We start from the raw sequence: 18,492 nt of genomic DNA, 5'->3' as shown, positions 1-18,492 counted from the left end.
TTCAGTGGTCAGAATTCTTTCTCTATATACTTCGTGTTTGGTTTATGTGGTTTTGCCAGAAATTCTGTAAACACGTCAGTATAAGTAGCTATTGAGTGTCTCCCAAGTGAACACGTGGAAAGAGAGAAGCCCCACGATCCAGCCACCAGTCTCCTCAAAAGTGTCCCTTCAGTGCCACCGAGGAGGGGAGGAGGGGAGGAAGTAGTAATTCAGCTGTGACACCTGGTCCTGGTGGGACGCTGACCATCACTCCACAGCCACCATTGAAGGAAAGAGGAAAAGGACAGGGACATGACACTGGTCTTCACCCAAGTGACTAATTCTTTTGTTGTTGGCTTGAAGACAAGTTGGATTCCATGTTTCATTATATAACCACTAAGCTCAAAATAGACCAACAAGGTCAGTTACAATTACAAGCATTAACTACTGGGAATTCTTACAGTCTGTTCCTCTCTGGAACTCTGTTATCCCTCAGGCTCCCCACTTTGGCAAAAGGGGATTTCTTTTTTTTTTTTAATGAACCAGCTAACTATGGGATCCATGTTCTTTAGAACTACAGCTTGAAATGTTTTCTCTCATAAAACTTGCTATAATTAGCTGTTCATTAAACACAAAATACCTCTCAGATGACTTAAATTGTGGTACATCTTTCTGTGTCGGCCGTAGTTTTCTCCCAGCGTATATTTCTCCCTGGCTCTGAATATTGTCTGGTCATCAGCTGCTCAAGAGAACGACCGTGTGGCTGTCATCTCACAGCAGATCAGTCACGGTGAGTTTTTAGATACATAGGATGTGAGACTTGGAGGCGATCTTAGGGGTTGAAGTCCACCTTCTCCGTCCACCTTCTCTTTTTACAGATAAGGGAATCCAGATCATGGAAATTTGAATGATTTCTTCAAAGTCATAGACTATTTTTTTTTAAGAGACTTTATTTAATGGAGGTGCTGGGGATTGAACACAGGACCTCATGCATGCTAAGCACACACTCTACCACTGAGCTGTACCCTCCCCCCACCAAACTAGTTTTTAAATCTTGAGGCAGTATGTCTCCACCGTTGACCCCGAATGTCTTCCCCACAGTTAAATTCAAGATGTGCTCAGGGAATAAGAACTACTTCATAAAACCACTGGAATGAAAGCATAATGTCTGCAAGGACTAAATATAAGTGAGTTCTTAATTTTTCCCAATTTTATGTCACCTGCTCTGCTGATGTAAACAAGTTAACCAGGTAACATACTTTATTAAGTACAAGAAAGAATCTAAGAATTGTCAATACAGGTGAACCAAAACCTTAATTATGTGTCTGCACCCAAGAAAATGTTCATAGCATCATCTTTAAGGAAATCAAACAATTATTTAAAATTATTATAAAATTGTCACTTAAGTTTTTAGTCTTTTATTTTTAATATCAAATCTATCTCTGTCCATGTTTCACTGTACATAAGGAGACTTTGCTTAACAAGTATTTGTCACACACACAAAAAATGCGCAACAGTGAGAAAAGTTGTCTTGTTCTCAAACAGGCCTTGTTTTTTCTTGGATGCTTTGCTTAATATCCAGCAGCCAAATACGGAGACTGTAAAAGTAAAGCAAACATTTTTATTACAGATGAACCCTTATACTCTTAAAATTGTACACACATTGATTCTGGCTTGATCACTTGAAACTTATGTTGCCTAAAATGTTGTTTCATCACAAAGGCCTTAAAAGTTCTTTTATAAACTCTGAATTGGAAGATCTCTTGGATGGATCATTGATAATCACCTGGCTTTGGTTTGAACACCTCCAGTGACAAGAAACTCACAACTATATGAAGTAGTTCATTCCATTTTGCAGACGGTTCAGATTGTTAGCAGTTCATACACATCACCCACTGGACCTAGTTAAGTTCTTTGGAGAAGCCTAGAAAGAAATATTTTCCTTCCTTTACATGACAGTCTTTTAAGTGTTTGAAGATTGTTCTTAGGTCTCCTTTGGGTCTTCTCTTCTGCAAACTAAATGAATAGCTCCCCATTTCTGTGGTTGTACCATCTCACACCCTGCCACACAGCATCACAGCATGCGGAGTAGCTCTGGATCACAGAATTCTAGCACTGGAAATCAGAGCAGCCAGCATTTATGGGGTGTTCCCTGTGGATCAGTGTGCTAACATTTCACACATGTTATCTCCTTTAAATCCTTACAACAACCTAGTGAGATATTATTATCTCCATTTCGGAGATGAGGAGACTGAAGCTCTGGGAGATCATAGAACTAGAGGTGGTAGAGCCCAGATCAGTCTGACTCCAGGATGGCAAATGTGGTCTCATTTTACCAATGAAGAAACTGAACCCTCCTCTGCCCCCCAGAAGTGACTTGCCTGAGGGCACCAGCCCGTGGTGGGTGAACTAGGACTCAATTTAGAGCTGCCTCCCAGACAAGCCTCTTTTCACTGGGCCTCTCCAAGAGAGAAGGACTCAACAGGCCCCTGATCTGTTTTCCTGCTTTGGTTTAAAAACCATCTCTCCTCATTTTGGTTGAATGAGCATTTGTTGGACACTTTCTGTGTGTCTAGAACATTTACTTTAAATCAGAAGCAGGGGTGACAAGACTATGCTGTTTTGCATAAAACAGCAAGAGGAACTCAACATATTTTGTCATGTTTTTGTGTCAAAACAGTAGTATTTATATTTCTTGGCAATACAGTAATTTAAAAAAAATAATAACCTGCGAATACTTGTTCAGAAAGCAATAGAGGACCTTGAGTATACTGGCATCATTTCAGAATCCATCCCACATGCGTAATCCCATCATGCTCCTCGCCCCTAAAACATTCATTTTATGGCACCATTTCCCCCCTTAAACCTTGGGAACCAGTTGCCTGAAGGATGATGCAAGAGGCTCTGCCCACCGTTCATCCTCTTCACCTCGCCCTGAGCCAGCTGCTTCATGCTTCTCCTGTTCTTGCTCATAGTCCTCCCCTTTCTTGGCATGTCTTTCACTTCCTGTCACTTAACCAAATCCAGTACAACTCCAAGTTCCATTCTCCCTGACCTCCCCAAATCATGACTTCTCCCTCTTCCAATTCTTCTAGCAGCTACTGCCAGGATTACCTTTCTAGTACTTAATAGCTAACGCTGTGCACAGATGAAGATCCAGTGCAGGTGACTAGAGCCCTAGTTTCTTTGTTCATACCCCCACACAATACTCAGAACAGGGGCTTGTCCACAGGAGACTGGCAAAAAAAGTTCCTTTCTTCAGAAAGGTGAGCTGTGGAATTAATTTTAGTGTGTGGATGTTAGTGGGTCCTTGTGCCTTGGAAAGCATGAAGTAAAATCCATGGTTTATTAAATTGAAATTAAAAGTTGAAAGACTTTATTCCCTTAGTGAAGGCAGAAGATATATGAAAATTTGGTTATAAATCAGATTTTTGTAAATCAGCATCTGGATTAGGATCATTTACCAGAAGATAAAGGATTAGTATATGCAGCACCTTAACACCTAGAACTATATTTTATTTAGGTTCGTCTTTCCAGCTCTTCATACTATGCCTGTCACATATTAGATATTATATTATGGAATTAATTAGTGAATATATAAGTATATCTTAATAGACTCATCCAAGGATGAGATGGGTGCCCTTGGGGAGTGCTGAGTGCCCCCATCCCAGGAAGTGCTCAGCATGGTCTGGCACTAAAAGAATGTCCCTTCCAACCTCCAACAGTCTGGTTCTATAGCATACAAAAAGGGCATTCAATAATGTTTAAGATGTCTTTCGGGATAGTTTACAAAAAAAAAAAAAAAATCACCCCCGGATTTATCAGCTTTGGAAGTTTGTATTCTTGCCTCTTTAATGGATATTTGGCTTTTCAAATGCAAGCTCAAAGTGTTTTACTGCTGAATAAATGGTTCTACTCAACTGTAAAAAAATAAATTGAAGATTAGGGGAGAAATAAACAATCTCCAGTAGCTTCCCACAACACATACACACAGGCCATCTTTGGAGCCAAAGAGACGCCAATTCAAATTCCTCCTGTTCCATTTACTAGCTCTGTCATTTTGGACAAGTTACTCTTCATCTTCTGATCAGGATACTTACTCTTATGCAGGGTTTTGGGGAGGATACAGTCAGGTAACATTGAAAAGCATCCAGCACAAAACCGGGAACAGTAGGCTTGGAATACCCAATAGCTGTTAGACTGGCAAATTCCTCCATGGTTGCCTCAACCCTTAGTAATAAACTTTCACATTCATGTGCTTTTTACAGAATGTAGTAACAGACATCATTACTTCATTTGATCTTCAAAATAACCCAGTGAGGTAGATTAAAGTTTACTATTCTTTACTAGCAAGAAAGGTCAAGGGACCCTACATCACACCTTGCAGAATAGGGACTAGAATCAAGGTCTTCTTGTTCCAGGGACACACTCAGTCCATGTCACCTGCTGCTGCAGGGGCTAGTGTTAGGTGGGGTTCCTCAGAGTTCCTTCATTTATTCAGCAAGTATTTACTGCAACTCAAATAATTGAGCTGGATATTTGTCCTATTTGTAGTCTCTCTGGTTAATCAGCAGAGTGCTTGGTGTATGATAGTTGCTCAGTAAATACTTGTGAAATGAATGGATGGATTAAACCAGTTTTCTGAGTCCTTTCACTAGATTACCCTGCTTCTGCTAACGGGGCAGGGACACTTGCAGGGGACTGGGAGAGACTGGCTGTGGGGAGAAGCGGGTGCAAGGTGAGGCAGATTACATGAGGCGGCATGGATGACTCCCAGGATAATTACGCTGAGTGAAAAAAGCCAGACGAAGAGTGCATGCCATGCGGTTCCAATTATATAAAACTACAGAAAATGTAAGCTAATCCATAGGAAAGAAAGCAGGTCAGTGGTTGCCTGGGGATGGAACTGGGTGGAGTCAGGAGGGAGCAGTTTCAAAGAGGCAGGAGGAACTGTTTGGTGGTGATTGATATAATCTTACCTTGATTGGGGTCATGTTTTCCATAGGTGTATAAGTGTGTTTAAATATATCAAATTGTATACTTTAAATACGTGCAGTTCACTGTCAAGTATACCTCCAGAAAGCTGTTTCAAGACGAAGACAAGGAAGAGGAGGAGAGAGAGCACAGAGATGAAGGAAAAGGGGCAGAGGCAGGTTTCCTCTATAGAGTCCCTCTGTTTCACCCCTACAGACACAAAAACCAAGGCCCCTAGTAAGGCTGGTTCTCTGGCCCTTTAGTGGTCAGTGTCTTGGTCTGCTGGATGGAGAAGGATTGGCCTGGGATTCAGAAGGCCTGCTTCCTGGTCTTGTCTCTGCCACTCATGAAGGTATAATGGTGGTATCAGCCTGCCCTCTGTCGACCCCCAATTCCCATTTATAGCTTGGCAGTACCAGTCCCTGCTTGCTCAGCCAACCTCAGCATCAGTTGGAAGATTACCTAAGGTGACAGCCATCTGAGTGCTTTGTGAACCATGATGTAGGTCAAAGGGAGGAAGACAGTGGGGTCTCAGGGCATGAGCTCTGACCTTCCTTCTAGCCCAGGCATGACAACAAACACTGCAATGTCACAGACTCTCAGCAGCCACTGAGTAGTTTGAGCTTTATGTCCCTTGACTAAATGTCCCCAGACCCCGATTCTGCAAGTTTTCTCATGTCCACCAGCTATAATTTATTCAGCTCTGCCACTCACTCCCTGTCAGAACTTGGACAGTCATGGCTCCACTCAGGTCCATCAAGTGAGGAGATTGGATTCGCTGACCCTGCGGTCCTTCTACCCCCTGCACTGCAGGCTTCTATCAATTTCACGTCAAATTATTTGCCTGTTTTGATGACTCCAGATGAGGAGGAGGCATGTGGCCAGTGACCGTTCCCGCATCCCTGACCATCAGTGATTTTGAGGCATCAGGGAAATGGGAACCTTTACTAACCCCCCACCTGCCACAAACACATACACGCACACACATGCACACACACACATACACCATGGATTTGCTTCTCTTCCAATACTTCATTTTCATTTGTTTTTACTTTACTCTCATAAACACCAAGTTAACATATATACTCAGGTATCTTTTTAAGTTCATTCACTCAAAACCTATGACATTAATAGGTGAAAAATCTTACCGTCCAGAAAGGTCGGCCATTAAAATAGTTAGCCACATAAGGTGGTTTCCATATTTTGAAGCTTAAGATAAAACCTGTTAAAATTCATAATTAAATGTTAAACAATTATCTCAAAATTAATCCAAATGTCATACATCAACTATGCTATCTCAACAGAAATCCTTTTATCTTCCACAAGCAGGAGATAGACAAACTGAAGCACTGTCCTTCCTGGACCAGCTTAATTAACTCTATAGACATCTTTTAAAAGGAACTGGCAAGAGCAATTTCATCCAAAGGGTTTAGATTACACGGAGAGTCATGGATCTGACGCTTGCAGAGACAGAATAGAACCGCCCCACTTAAAAACCGGTCCATTTAAAATGCAAGAGCTACCATGGAGAGCAAGCGACTCAAATTAGGTGCCCCTTGTAGGTCCAACTTCACTGGCTCCAATAAAGTCCCAGTGACCTCAGCTCACAGTTCTGCTTGTTGGGAAAGTAGTTGCAACTTAACAACTTGCTTTTCTGCCTATTCCTTCCACCCATCCCGCCTCTGCTCCGAGAGCTGGGCCCCTACGCCTTCCCCCAGCTGCTCAAAATCTGCCGAATTTCCAGTACATAAACTAGGGCTTACCTTTCACGTGAAGCAGGGAAATGCCACTGATAGATTGATCTGTGTACTTTTAATGATGATCAGTCCCAATGAGTTAAACAGTAAGACTAACAAGAGTAGGCATGTGCTTTTTCATATTTTCCTCTTAGAATGCAGGCCTTTTACTGATGTTGGCATGTAGAATGCTGTCAGCACACCTCATTTAGCTACAATTACTCAACAGTGATCTCCATCGCCTACAGACATTTTCCAGAGAGCTGAGGTTTACTCATCACTGATGAAAATCCATCTAAAATATATTATATTTTTTTGTCTTATGAGACCACGCTGAACACATTTGGACTTTTTCTCTTTTTTAATTAGAACTATTGCTAGGAACACGCATGTATGAAATGCGCTGTATCCCACGGAGAAGGGCCACAGCTGCTGCGGGTTATTGGCCTCCTCTCCAGCGGCCCAGGCTTCTCATGTTCTTGTGTCTGGTTTTAAGAATTTCTTTTCTCCTGTTAGGCTCTCTGCTTTCATGTCTGACTTCTACCAGCCTGCCTTACCTCCAGAAACTTATCCACCTCTAATCTGCTGTTTCTAATCTGCCGTTTCTAATCTGCCTCAACTGGGAAACCCCATAACCATGCTTGATAAGAGTGTTTCTTAAATTAAGTGCATATAGTCAAGCTCCACAGAAGAGGGTCTTTCGACAAGTAAAAGCTTGGCTTTAGGGGGTCAGTTGGGTGCCACCTTAGCTGCTTGGAGGCCTCTTTCCCCTTCTATTGTCCAAGTTCTTTTTAGTCACCGGTTCACTCAGGTAGAAAGCAACATGTAAAAAGGAAAGCTCACTGGTCTCAACTCCTGAAGGAATGAGAGGAGTGTCTTTCCTCTATTCTCCTTCTTGACCTCAGTGACACGTAAGTAGCCCTCCCAGGTGCTTTACAAGACAGTGCAGATCAGTGTCACTTTGTCCACACCGGTGACAGTGATGAATGGTGGGAGAATCCAGGTATAGAATTTCCAGATAAAATAAAGGATGCTCAGTTAATATTGAATTCAAAAAATGAGTGCCCTGTACTTTCACTTGCTAAATCTAGCAACCCTACTCAGGGCTTCACTGCCGTCATGAGCAGAATGTAAGCTAATGGCAGGAGGTGTTTTTCTCATCTGCACTTAATTAGTCACCCCAGACTCTGTCAAAAGCTGAGGCCAATTGGTACATTAAACCAATTCTAGCCAATCTCACTCTCTAAAATTAGCCAGGTAACTCCAGAAAGTACCTTCATACATATTTTAGAGCTGAAAGGACGCCAAATGATTAGTTACCACAGTCCTTTCATTTTACGGAGAAGCCAGCCAATTCCCAGGGAGAGGGAAATGACATGCCCAAGGTTACACAACTCCCAAGTGTCTATTTACGCTATTTTGTCTCTTATTTGGAATTCACTTCCTGCTTAGGGACACAATATATGAGTCTAACCAGTGAAAGCTGTTTTCTTTTAGAGTAACAGTGAACAGATCTGGACAGAATGCCTATTTTCAGCTAGCGTATGAGTAAGACTGGCAAACTGGTATCTCCCCAAGATTCTTTGCTGCTCTGCCACATTACAGAAGCAAAAACATACTGCAGTCCTGTTCACACATCTCTAATGGCTTCCCATCTCTCAGAATGATCTGGCTCCTTGTTCACTGTCCTCAACCCCAGCCACTCTCCCCATCATTCCATCTACATCAGCTGCACTGACATCCTTGCTGTTCCCCAAACATGCAAAGCATGTTCCTACTTCAGTACCTTTGCACTTGCTGTCCCCCCTTCATGGAATGTTCTTCTCCCAAATAAATACATGGTATATCTCCCTCCTTCTTTGCATTCGAGTCCTTCTGTACAGGTCAACTTTCTCGATAGGTCTTCCCTTACCACCCTTCTAAAAGAGTGCCCCCCCACCCTCACAATGACTCTGTGTTCCCCTACCCTGATTTATTTCTCTTCATAGCACTTATCACCATCTGACATAGTGTATATTTGTCTGTTTATTGTAAAAGCTCCCTTCCCAGCTAGAATGTCAACTCCATGAGGTCAGGGAATTTGGTTTGTTCACTGCTCTGTCCCTAGTGCCTAAGAACAGTGCCTAGCTCATAGCAGATATTGAAAAAATATTTGCTGAACAAAATAGTATTATAGGTGTCCTTAGGGAGTAAGAGGTAGGCTTTGTGGCATAAGGGTTTCCTTGGTCTTCTGTACAAAATTTGGTGAAATCTTCAGCCTTGGGCTCAAGAAGCTGCAATGTCACCACAGGTGACCTCTGAGTGCCTTTTCAATTATGAAGTTTTGTGTGCTTGTGCTCAGTTATTCTTTAATCATGGTCTGAGCCCTTTGCTTCATTTGGCTGGAACTGAGGGAGTGGGTTCATGGGGAAGGGAATGGGCACATCCTCATCCAGCCATGGGGAAGGTGCCCTCTGGACCCGTGCCCTGCACCCTGGACAGCAGCAGAGGAAGGTTCGTCTCACACTGACCTGTCAGGAGACCAAATACCATGCCCATGATCACGGAGAAGCTGAGTGCCCCAAGGTTGGTGAGTACCTGGTAGCGGACCCTAGAAATGACAAAGCAGAGGTGGTCACTTTCGAGCATCAGGCTGCAGAGGTCACTGGGGACAAAAAGGACCATTTGCATCCATAGAGATGCTCTCAGGAAAGGCCATCAGGACAACAATTGTCCCCTCCACAGGTGGTACTTTTCCCTGTCATTTTCCCACAAAGCCATGCAGGCATGTAGGTGGGGAAGGAGGGATTTAAAGAAGTTCAAGGGGGAAGTTCAATAGCCAAATGGTAGAGTGTATGCTTGGCATGTACGAGGTTCTGGGTTCAATCCCTGGTATCTCCATTTTAACTAACTAATTAATTAATTAATTAATTAAACAAACCCAATTAAAAAAAAAAAAACAGAAGTTCAAGTCTCAGTTCTTCACTGACATTGTGACCCTGGGCACTTAACCTCTCAGAGTCCTGAGTTTCTTCACTAAGCAATTAAAGACAAAGGTTTTATTTCTATCAGGGCAAAATAGAGTACAGCTTGGCTATCAGATCCATCTCCTCTGCCCACCCACTCCCTTGAACATATGTCCCTGTCCTCTCCTTTAAGGCAACCCCAGGGCTTCACTTTAAACTATTATGCAGCCCTTGGAAGACATCTATTTCACCTTGCAGTAGGCAAGGATTTCTTTTTTATGATTTTAAAAAGATTATTGGGGGGGTAATCAGGTTTAGTTTTAGAGGAGGTACTGGGAACTGAACCCAGGACCTCATGCATGCTAAGCATGCACTCTACCACTTGAGCTATACCCTGCCTCCCAACACAGATTTCTTAAACAGGACACAGAAGAGCTAAACATAGAGGGAGCAATGATAAATTGGACTAAATAAAAATTAAGAACTTCTGTTCATCAAAAGACATCATTAAGAAAGTGAAAAACAACCCACAAAATGGGAGAAGACATTTACAATACATTTATCTGACAAAGGGTCTATATCCAGCACATATAAAGAATTCCTAGAAATCAGTAAGAAAAATAACACAAAACAGAAAAATGGGCAAAAGAACTCGAACAGACATTTCACAAGAGAAGGTATTCAAATGCTAAAAAGCATATGAAAAATGCTCCACTTAATTAGTCATCAGGATAATTAAAATTAAAACAATAAGTTTGATATCTAAGTAGCTAAATTTTTTTTAAAGGAAATGATGGAGTGTTGGAGAACTCTCAGGTTCTACTGCACAAACCACAATGGAAAACGTAGTATCCACTAAAGTGGGTTGTATGAATAATGTACGATCCCACAGTTCCACTTCTAGGCATGTACTCAACAGAAGCACATTTATATGTTCAAAAAAAGAGTCCAAGAATGTGCTAGAATGTAATAGCTCCAAACCAGAAACAACCCAAACACTCAGTGATAATGGATAAATAAGTTGTGCTGTATTCACCCAATGGAAGCCTGTTCTGTGTTTTCTCAGATTTTGTATTTGTCTACTTGGCACTCATTTATTACAGGGCCAAACTAGTGGCCAAAGCTGTCTACCTCTCTCTCTCATAACTCAGCTTTCATGGGCATGCAAAACTCATATTACGAAGCCCCCAACCACATACTGTAACGTATGTGTTTTCACTCCCACTCAATAGGGGACATCCCTACTTTACTCTCCTGCCACCATAGTCCTAAAGGCATAGTGTTAGTTCCACTCTCTCTGCTGCCTGGTCCCTGCATGTGATAAACTTTCATGCCGTGCCTCTCACTTCCAGGGCAACTGTGAGGAACATTAAAGTTTCCTTTCAATGACATTGACCTCTCCATGTTGTCACTGAGTTGCCTTTATAAATTAAACCTAAGCACAATTAATTCAGTGCTGTCCCCCCATGAAAATGAACAATCTACAGAGATACTCAACAATATGGATGAACCTCACAGTTACAATGTTGAGTAAAACAAGCCAAGCACACAAGAGCAGACCTCCGGTAGGATTCCACGTATATAAAGGACAGAAGGAGGCAAAACTGATTGATGCTGTTAGAAGTCAGATTAGTGGTCACCCTGGGACAGGACACAAAGGAGTTCCTGGTGCTGGTTACTGGGGCGTGTCAGAAGTCTTTGAGGGATACCCTTATGATATTTGCACTTTTCTGGATGTAGATTACACTACAGTAAAAAAGTTTTTCAAAAAGCCTGGCATAAAGGCTAAACCCAAATCGCTGACTGCCAACCTACAATTCACTCTACCCTCATGCCATAGTAATGCAGGGTGGGCTCTTCTGTGCCAGGCCCTTGGCTCCTTACATTACCATTGATTTTCCATGATCCTCACAACAGCTCTGTAAGTGAGTCCTTATTTCACAAATGGGAGGCTCAGGTTAGGGACATGAACCAAGGGTTCCAATGCCATGTGGCCTGGAATGCATAGCTCTTGGGATTTAAACTAGGTAGGACTGTCTACCCACAAAAGTGGCCAAATTTCAGCATTCGAGAATTACCTTCACAAATTTGGCCATATCAGCATTCCAGGGATACTATTTAAACATTTTTCTTTAAGTAGACTTTTTTAAAAAATTGAAGTATAGTCAATTTACAATGTTGTGTTAGTTTCTGGTGTACAGCAAAGTGATTCAGATATATATATGTGTGTGTATTATTTTCCAGATTCTTTTCCATTATAGGTTAAGATATTGAATATGGTTGCCTATGCTATACAGTAGGACCTTCTTGTTTGTTTATTTTTTATACAGTAGTTTGTATCTGCTAATTCCAAACTCCTAATTTATCCCTCCCCAACCTTTTCCCTTTTGGTAACCATAATTCATTTCTATGTCTGTGAATCTATTTCTGGTTTATAAATAAGTTCATTTGTATCATTTTTTAAGGTTCCACAAATAAGTTACATCATACTGTATTTGTCTTTCTTTGTCTGATTTACTTGGTATGATAACCTTTAGATCCATCCATGTTGCTGAAGATGGCAGTATTTCATTATTCTTTATAGCTGAGTAGTGTTCCATTATATATACATCCACATCTTCTTTATCCAATCATCTGTTGATAGACATTTAGGTTGCTTTCACATCTTGGCTATTGTAAACAGTGCTGCTATGAACATTGGGGTACATATATCTTTTCAAATTAGAGTTTTCTCCAGATATATGCCAAGGAGTGAGATTGCTAGATCATATAGTAACTCTATTTTTAGTTTTTAAGGAACTGTCATACTGTTATTCAAAGTGGCTGCACCAATTTTCATTCCCACCAACAGTGCAGAAGCGTTCTCTTTTTCCACACCCTCCCCAGCATTTATTGTTTGTGGACTTTTTAATGATGGCCATTCTGACTGGTGTGAGGTGATATCTCATTGTAGTTTTGATTTGTATTTCTCTAACCATTATCAATGTTGAGCATCTTTTCATATACCTTTTGCAATATGTATGTCTTCTTTGGAGAAATGCCTATTTAGATATTCTACTCACTTTTTGATTGGATTGTTTGTTTTTTTGCTACTGAGCTATATGAGCTGTTTATATATTTTGAAAATTAATCCCCTGTCAGTTGCATCACTTACAAATTTTTCTCCCATTCTGTAGGTTGTATTTTCATTTTATTTATGGTTTCCTTTTCTATGCAAAAGCTTATAAGTTTGATTGGGTCTTATTTGTTTATTTTTGCTTTTATTTCATTTGCCTTGGGAGACTGACCTAAGAAAACATTGCTACGATTTATGTGAGAGAATGTTTTGTCTATGTTCTCTTCTAGGGGTTTTATGGTGTCATGTCTTATGTTTAAGTCTTTAAGCCATTTTGAGTTTATTTTTGTGTATGGAGTGAGGGAGTGTTCTAACTTCACTGATTTACATGTGGCTGTCCAGCTTTCCCAACGCCACTTATTGAAGAGACTCTCTCTTTTCCATTGTATATTCTTGTCTCTTTTGTTGAAGATTTGACCATAGGTGTGCAAACAGACTTTTTAAAAAACATTTAAATAAGTGTATTTAAAAGGAAACTTTGCATCACTAGCATAAATGGAAGAGAAATGAGAGGTCACTATAAAAAAGAGTGACAATGAAAACATTGCTAGAATCTCCCCCAGATGCCGCAGCCTGGGCAAATCTCAGTCTGAGGTTTCCTCTGCTGTTGTTCAAACGGGAGGTCAGCAGCTATTGGAAGAGTGTGGAGACTCAGTACCAAATTGAGACTTTCTCCCTGAAGTAATCAAAGGATTGCTTGAGAATTGAAACAGCATCTGCACTGTGTGATTCAATGTTCTTGAAGTGTGTCTTCACACCACTTAAAATCCCACAATTTGTGAAAAACGCTCTGCCCAGGCTCCGAGCACAGCATCCAACTCATTCACTTCCTCTCACCTGAACAGGAAATCGGCAAGTATTGTTTGTGGAATGAATGAAAAGCCAGCTCACGTGCCCAAGACACAGAGCTAAGGAAAGCAGCTGATCCACACTTCCCAGGAAGCATTCTGCCCACCAGCTCGGTCCTTCCTCCATCTTTCCACTACATCCAGATGTCCCTCTTACAGAAGCAGCAGCATTAGTGACCATCATAAAGAAAGGGGCCGTGTGTTGGGTGTTACTCCATGCCAAGCACTGTCCTGAGCCCCTTAATTATTCTACATTGCTGAATCTTCCCAGTGGCCCTGGAACATGGATCTTATTATCCTATTTTACAGATAGAAAACTGGCACTTAAATTTGAGGTTGAATACCATGCCTAAAGGCACACAACTGGTAAACGTGACCTTGGTCTGTTTGTCCCTGAAGCCTGTGCCCTTTACTTCAAGCCAACCAGAGGCTTCCCCAAGAGAGGTCATCACTGTCACTGTGCCCTTCCTCCTGCCTGGTTCCTGCAGAGGAGAGAGGACTACTTCTTGGTCCTCGGCTGTCTCCTGATGAGACTTGACTTGCAGAGGGGTGCTGGAGCCAGCTCACATAGACACACCAGCCGAGCGGTCTCATCTCTTCTCAACTCCATGTTCAGTGATGTCACCTTGATGGCTTGAAATTAGCCACAGTGAGAGTATCTGCACCGGTGAAATTAACAAATGCCGCAAGTCAGGATTTGTTTCCCTGGAGAGCCTTTAGGAGCACACTGTTGGTTGACTGTTTTGCTTTGTTTTGATTTTGGGGTTTTGTTTTTTGTGTTTGTTGTTGTTGTTGTTTGGATTTTTTGCTATAGGCCAATAGTTCTCAAACTTGAGTTGGCATGAGAATCACAAAGAAGACTGCTGGGCCCTGCCCCTCAGTGTCTAATTGAGTGGGTCTGGGGTGAGGTAGGATTTGTATTTCTTACAAGTTCCCAGGTGATGCTGTTCCTGCTGAGAACTTCTGTTCTAGGAGATCCACAGAGTCACAGAATTTGAGGAATAGAAGGGTAGGTGTTCCAGAAGTTTCAGATTGGCAGCCCACAAGCAGAATTTGGCCCGCACAATGTTTCTAATGCTTTTGAATCTTTCGCCAGTGCTTGGGACAGTGCATGCATAATTTGAAAAGTCATCAGATCTGGCGACACTGATCCTGGGTCCCTGCATGGCATTCGTTGCCTGGCATCAAAGAGCAACCACCCATGGTTTCCTCCCCTCGCTGGTCTCATTTTTCACCTTACCTGCCTGGCCCCTATAGGCACCAGGGCATAAGACTCTGCTAGATCCACCCCTCATTCTACAAAGGGGGACCCAGGGACCCAGAGAGAGAGGAAAAGATTTGCCGAGAGTTGCACAGCTATTAAAACACTGGTAGACACATCCCTGGAGTCCGTTACTGAGATGCCTTACTTCACACAGACCATCCCCTCCCCACCCTCAAATGGGATTCCCCCTCACCCCATGCAACCTAGGGAGGTATGTCTCACCGCCCACGGATGATTCGTATAATTTGGAACTATGGTTGTCTCTGTCGTTGGAGCTACAAGCGACCCAGCCCTCCGTGATTTCTCTGAGATGTCCCCAAACACTGTGAGCTCTCACCACCCACCGCAGGTGCTCACCACCTTCACAGCCAGGTTCCCACCACGTGACCTCAGACAGGTAACTCCTCCCAAGTATTGTTTTTTTGAGGAAGTTAATAACACCTCAGAGGGTGGTTGTGAGGATTAGATGATATGATGCATGTAACGATTTTGGAATAATGCCTAGCACTTTGAAAGCAGTCAATCAGCAGTTCTGATTGTCATCAGTAATATTATTATTATCATCACTATATTGGTTTATCTGGAAAAATCTATCCCTGTCTTGTGCCTAAGTCACTTTTTTCATTTTATGTGAGACATGTTCATAAGATAAACAACTTCGAGAAGGTGATGGCCAGGGTTCTGAGCACTGCTGTCCATTGCCTGGGGGGCACAGGACCTGACTCTGGCCCAGAGGCCCACGTTCCCACCTCATCGTGAGACCTCAGCCAAGCCCCTTCCCTCTCTAGGCCTTCGGGCTGAGCTGTGCTCAGCATTTGCCTACATTAACATGTCAAACCCTCTTAACCACACAGCGCCTGGCCTCAAGTAGCTTCCAACAACCCTCTGAGAAGAGGTACTATCATTATTTTCATTTGTATCAGGCGATGGAGGCTCAGAGGTGTTAGGTAGCGTGACCCAGCTAGTAAGAGGTCAAAACCAGTCTGACCCACAGCATACTTCACCACAACCTAAATTACCATGGGTTGAAAAATGGACTCAGTCAACTTGGGCCTGATTGCTCTGCTCTGTCTGCATTTGGGGATGCCTCAGGACTGTCTGCCTTTGCCCTGCACCTAAGCTGCCAGCTTTGGAAAGAAGTGGCCTGGAGAGGTGATAAGTCCATACCAGGTAGGGGCTGGGCAGAATTTCAAAATAAATTGGCCAAGAAATATTCACTGAGGCCTTCTGAGTGCCTGGCCCTTAATGCATGCCCCCCACCCAGCCAAGGGCTCTGAGCACACTTCTTCCCAAGCTGGATGGGATAATAAGGGGCTGAGCAAAATGACCCACATGGAAATATCTGTCCACATGACCTGATGCGCCATCAGCACAACGTAGATGATCCCTCCAAGCAGACCTGGCAAGCCGAAGGTGTAGTGCACACCGTAGGTGTCGTGGATGTTCAGCATTTGAAAGCACACCTGGGGACAAACACTATTATCAGCAGATCTACATGTGGGAATAACATTCCTTGCCCACCCTTTCACAGACTCTTGGCGTCCAGGGCATCTGAGGTGATGGGCATTAGGGCGCAACTAAGTAAGTACTTCTCAGAGTCAAATGTGCACTCACATCACCTGGGGAGATTGTTAAAATGCAAAGTCAGATTTAGTGGGTCTGGAGCCTGAGATTCTGCATTTCCAACAAAGTCCCAGGTGATGCCAATGCTGCTGGTCCCTGGTCCACACATTGAATAACAATGGTCTAGCCCAGGCACTACTCACATTTTGGGCTGATAATTCTGTCCCATGTGTTGTAGGAGGCTTAGGATCCCTGGCCTGTACCTTCAAGATGCCAGTACCACCCCTCACCCAGTTACGTCAATCAAAAGTGTCTCCAGAGATTGTCAAATGTCCCTAGGGGCTGATCAAGACCCACTGGTCTAGCCCAGACTTAACTGCCATCCAAGAGACTACATGGCTGATGAAAAGAAAAGCATCCGACCACACCTCCAGACTCCCATGCCGTACTCTTTCCATTTCATCACTTAGCCTCCCAGATGGCCTTGGGCCAACAGATGTGGATATCAATGCAGATTTGATCAAGCTAGTTCCCTTCTTAGAATCCCCACCATTTCCAGAATAAGACTTCACACTCTTCAACTCGCCCAGGAGATGTTCCCCAGCACCTGCCATCGCTCAAGGCTCTGGTCCCACCACACTCCCTGCTGAACTTGATGCTTCAGCCATAAGAACATCCTTCTGTTTCCTAGTTGGGCCGCATGCTCTTCTCATCATTGAGCCTTTGAACACCCTGTTCCTTCTGTCTGGAGGACATTTCCCACTTCTCTGTCTGGCTAACATTAGTTATCTGTCAACACTCAGCTGAGACATCTGCTCTGGGAAGCATTTCCTGACCCATCTCAGGCCAGATGTGCTCCAGTAGCAGTTATCACACTGTGCTGTGTTTATTTGTCCATTTCTCTCCCTACACTATAGCTTGGGAGGCAGGATGACTACTAGAACATGTGCACTGAATGAATGAATTAATTTTAAAAAATCAGTGAATCATCTTTGAATCTTTCCCCCAGTGATAGAATCAAGGAACCTGAGGCACAGAGTAAGTGACAGACACTGAGCCTGATGATAACTTGTTTTTTTGTTTTGTTTTGTTTTCTGATGATAACTTGTGATACTTGTTTTGCTGTACATTTCCTTTCATCATAGGGCCTCAGAGCCAGAGGAGATAAAAGACATGTGTTTCCATTCCAAAGATGAAAATCAGATCGCCCCATCTTTGATAAGATCAAACTGTTGGTAATACTTCCTTATTTGGGGGTGGAAACTGCCTTCCTGAATATCCACAGTTCATCCGAAAGTCTATTCCTTTTTCCTCTATCAAGCCTTCAAATTGATGAAGATTTGTTCTTAAATATTTCTCTTGGGAGTATAACAAATTGGCTACAATGGAGTACTCTGATATTATCAATATCTGTTGAATATTGAAGGAAGGAAAATCCATCCACTTAGAAGAACTAAATAATCAAACGTGGACATGACCTGGACTATCAGCCCAGCGTCTTTCTTTTGGGTGCTGCCCTTCCCGCCCTCATTCACGTGGTTCATGGACAGCAGCCTGTATGTATGCTGTGCCCTACCTCCCATTCCCAGCCAAAGACTGGCACGTTATCCATGTTAGACCAATGATCGCCTTCTCCAGAGAACTCAGAATTGGGGTCAAGGGAATTCACCTGGCTGCTTTCTTGAAGAGTGAGACTACATTCCACCGTGTGGAGTAGGAGTAGGACAAGGGGAGGGAAGTCTGCAGAGTAAGAATAAAGCAGATTTTCAGGAAAAGCAAAAAAAGAAAAAGAGCAGGGACTTTGCAAGATCCCCACAAGACTCCCATCCCTGGTACTGGCCATTCCTGGGCTCCCAGCAGCATTCCTGCCTTGGGTAGTAGCCTTATAATGAATTCCTTCTTATTCCTGAGTGAGCTTGAATGGGTTCTGTTACTTCCTCCCCACCTAACAAATGTGCCATCCAACATGGGTGGGTCCCTCACCCAAGCTTTGAAGCCAAGTTGACAATTGCCAACAGCTGCCTAATGCAGCCCATGGCACTACATGATGACACACTGTATTCCCAGG

General features: G+C 42.9%; 1 protein-coding gene across 3 annotated transcripts in view; it reads right to left on the bottom strand.

Annotated features, from left to right (window-relative positions):
- Positions 1-1,381: 1,381 nt before the first annotated feature.
- RHCE (Rh blood group CcEe antigens) overlaps positions 1,382-18,492 on the bottom strand; it is a 32,758-nt gene continuing 15,647 nt past the window's right edge. Inside the window, exons 7-10 of one of the 3 annotated variants that reach the window (XM_074377146.1) lie at positions 16,194-16,324; positions 9,200-9,279; positions 6,102-6,175; positions 1,382-1,577 (exon numbers count right to left, since the gene is read on the bottom strand). In XM_074377146.1, coding sequence (XP_074233247.1) covers positions 1,551-1,577; positions 6,102-6,175; positions 9,200-9,279; positions 16,194-16,324 — 312 coding nt within the window. In that variant the 3' untranslated portion in view covers positions 1,382-1,550. Of the gene's footprint in view, positions 1,578-6,101; positions 6,176-9,199; positions 9,280-16,193; positions 16,325-18,077; positions 18,165-18,492 lie in introns of those variants that run through there. The other 2 variants (XM_074377147.1, XM_074377148.1) reach the window with 2 other exon arrangements.

This window comes from Camelus bactrianus, chromosome 13 (genome assembly GCF_048773025.1).
Source record: "Camelus bactrianus isolate YW-2024 breed Bactrian camel chromosome 13, ASM4877302v1, whole genome shotgun sequence".
NCBI classification, from domain to species: Eukaryota; Metazoa; Chordata; class Mammalia; order Artiodactyla; family Camelidae; genus Camelus; species Camelus bactrianus.
The sequence above is the reverse complement of the archived record's forward strand: the minus strand, read 5'-3'. Positions and strand labels throughout refer to the sequence as shown.